The following is a 3,214-nucleotide window of genomic DNA, read 5'->3' on the forward strand; positions in this document are numbered from 1 at the left end:
GCCCTTTTCATTAATTTTCATTTTTTTTATTTGTCTCTCATCGCCCTTAGGTCTAAAAGTGGTAATAAACATAATTTTAAACCTGCAGCCACCTTGCTGTGTAGAATCACCGGTGTATCTCCGACGGAATGCTACAGTTGTTGTCATAAAACCAATGGTTAGATAGTGCACACGTCGGTGTAAGCAACTAAACACATCATAACTCGTGCTGATAGACGAAAACTGGACATGAAATGAAGTAGATAATTCCAAGATTTTGAAGAAAAGCTAGAAGAATCATAATATTCTTATACGCTAGCCGGTAATTCCAAGATTTGTAACTTCTGATCGTACATGCTTGTAAAATCATGAACACGAGCATTTTGGTTTCACAACCTATTACCATCATGCGTGTGACGATTATGGAGTCATGGACAATTAATTAGTGAATCTAACAATCCATAGTTCACATCAATCAAATTGTTAGTTAGTTAGAGCTTTTCACCTTGTTGATCATATAGTTGGTCAATAATATTGAACAATACAAAAAACCTTTTTCAGCAATCCATCGATATCAAATCAAATCGAATAACCATTCATGCAGTTGCTCACCTCTTACAGCTCATAAAAAACTCCTACGTACGTACCCTCGACCACCAATAATGTCAACTCATAAACAATTTCACAGAAGCACGGGATCTGTGCGTTTTTTCACTTTGCTTACCAGTCACTATAGAATCCGTGACTTTGCCAAAAATATCAGCAACAACGTCCATATATATATATATGTGTGTGTGTGTGTGTGTATGTATATGTATATGTATAGTAACACTGTAACAGTACTTGATTTGGTGGTGATTGGTATGCATGGGCTTCATTTGCTACCCTCCAATCGGATTGCTTGAGAGATTATTGAATCTTCTGTTCATTTCATGGCTAAAGTTTGCTGTTCAATTGAGACAGAGCCTAGAACCTTGAGTGAAGGGCAACTCAACCATGCTAGGGTGGGTAATTTTTTAAAATGAATTTTTCTTATATAATTCACCATGTTTTTTTATTTGATTAAGTGATGTTAGAGCATGGGAGAATTGAACTCGGGAGCTTAAGTGCAGCAAGAGAGAATGTTCCTAGTTAACTGAACTATATATAAGCTCCTTGGATCACAAGTTAAGCTTCTTGTTTTTAATTTGGACTTTTTGTACTCTTCTAAATGTTTCTCATCATATTTGCAGGAAATTGCTGCTGATGTAGTTCAGAAAATGGAACCAACTGAAGCCACAGCTCTATTCATCGAGGTTAGGTTTTATAATCTATGTTTAGAAAGAAAGTTACATTTGTTAGGAGTGCACAATCAGATTTTTAGAGTGCCAATAACAACTCCCTAATTGATACCATAGTTACATGCTTCCAAATTAAATGGCTTATGCATATGCATATAGGGATTGAGACCGGTTGGATCAGTGAAAGAGATGAAGTATATGATTGATGGTGAGCAACTACAACTGCAGACTAAGCTTGTGGACTGGAAGGAGGAGGCTCAAATTTTAGAAAGGCCTTGCCAATGCTTGTGCTCTACGGCCATTGTTGAAACGCCCGATCAAGAAACGCAACTTACAGGATCTGTGTCGGCCCCATTTTGATAGTTTTCGTTTTTCAAAGTTCATAATTTGACATATTATGTTATTAGGTTGTGCGATGAGAAAATATTTATGCATATCAAATAAATACAGTAAGATTCGTGCCAAATTTAAACGTAAGATTAATGAAATACTGCGGTCAAATATCTCATTTTTATCAGTATAGTATTGTTGATATTTGTAAAGAATGCAGATTTGGGTCTCCATAGCAACTAAGTTTCTTCTGTTTTAATTAGGGAATGCTAGATGCAACTGCAAACAATATGCCGTGTTCGGTGTTCATGCAAAGTCGTGCACATTTTGGGCTTTCGTGACAGTGCGATAAAGATTAGAAAGAAGCTTTAATTTTCATTTATTCAATACAATATGTAGGAATTTAGGATAAGCCAAGATTTAAAAGTGGTTTTGGTTGAACTTCTTAACAGGAGTAAAACACTCTTGAAGGCAATGAACTTTGATAATCTTGTAAGATGAAGCAATGGAGGTTTTAGTGAGAGAAAGTAAGAACTCAGAAGAGAGAGAGAGAGAAGGGAATATGAAGTGATTTTCATTAAAGCAAGTAAACCAGTACAATAGAATTCATAGACCAAGCCTAACTAACTTTCCTTATGTGGCACACCACTTTACAACTAATTATATTCCTTAACAGATAGACCATTCAACTATTGACACATGGACACTATATTTTCCGTTATTACTCCCCCCCTTAATCTTAGTTGGGATATCCCAGCCTGAGAATGCTCCAATGTTTCACGAAGATAGGACTGTGCAAACCCTTGGTGAGAACATCAGCAACTTGCGAATTTGTTTGAATATAATGAATTGTGATGTCCTTTTTTTTAACTCTTTCTCTGACAAAATGATAGTTTGTATCCAAGTGTTTAATCCTAGAATGAAACACTGGATTCGAAATTAGTGCCAAGGTTGAGAGATTGTCATAATGTAATGAAGGAGGATTTTACAGAAACCCATGCAAATCTTTCAACACAGACCTTATCCAACAAACATCAGCAGTACAGTGTGCTAGTGCTTTATATTCTGCTTCAGTTAAGCTTCTTGAAATTGTTGGTTGCTTTTTGGATTGCCACAAAATTGGATTATTTCCAATATACACAATGTAGCCAGTTATTGATAATCTAGTATTAATATATGTTGCCCAATTAGTATAAGAGAAAGCTGTAATATTGATATTAGAAGAAGGAGAGTATGTGATTCCACACTCACGAGTCCCCTGCAGGTATCTCAAGATCCTTTTGACAAGAAAGAAATGTGCATCAGTTGGTTGCTTCATATATTGATAGACCACATTGACTGAATGAGCAATGTCTGGCCTTCTAAAGGTAAGATATTGAAGCGCTTCAACTAGACTTCTGTACAAAGTAGGATCTTTCCTTGGAATTCCTTCTGACACAAGCAATTGAGTATGAGGTTTGGATAGAGTAGAAGTTGGTTTACAAGAGCTCATGCCAACTTTGTTGATTAACTCCTTTGCATACTTAGATTGGTTGACAAATAGACTGCCATCAGACTCGTACTTAATTTGCAAACCAAGAAAATATGTCAATTTCCCCATATCTTTTAAGTCAAAAAGTTCACCA

The 3,214-nt window shown here is 36.0% G+C and overlaps 1 protein-coding gene across 1 annotated transcript; it reads left to right on the plus strand.

Annotated features, from left to right (window-relative positions):
• The first annotated feature begins 789 nt into the window (after positions 1–789).
• On the plus strand, positions 790–1,884 carry LOC125478743. The gene is made up of 3 exons (XM_048587252.1): positions 790–983; positions 1,212–1,274; positions 1,419–1,884. The coding sequence occupies exons 1-3, from the start codon at positions 912–914 to the stop codon at positions 1,617–1,619; spliced, it is 336 nt and encodes a 111-aa protein (XP_048443209.1). The 5' UTR covers positions 790–911; the 3' UTR covers positions 1,620–1,884.
• The last annotated feature ends 1,330 nt before the right edge of the window (positions 1,885–3,214 follow it).

The sequence above is a fragment of a genome, unplaced genomic scaffold, assembly GCF_019419815.1.
Source record: "Pyrus x bretschneideri cultivar Hongxiangsu unplaced genomic scaffold, Pyrus_bretschneideri_v1 Contig26, whole genome shotgun sequence".
Taxonomy (NCBI): domain Eukaryota; kingdom Viridiplantae; phylum Streptophyta; class Magnoliopsida; order Rosales; family Rosaceae; genus Pyrus; species Pyrus x bretschneideri.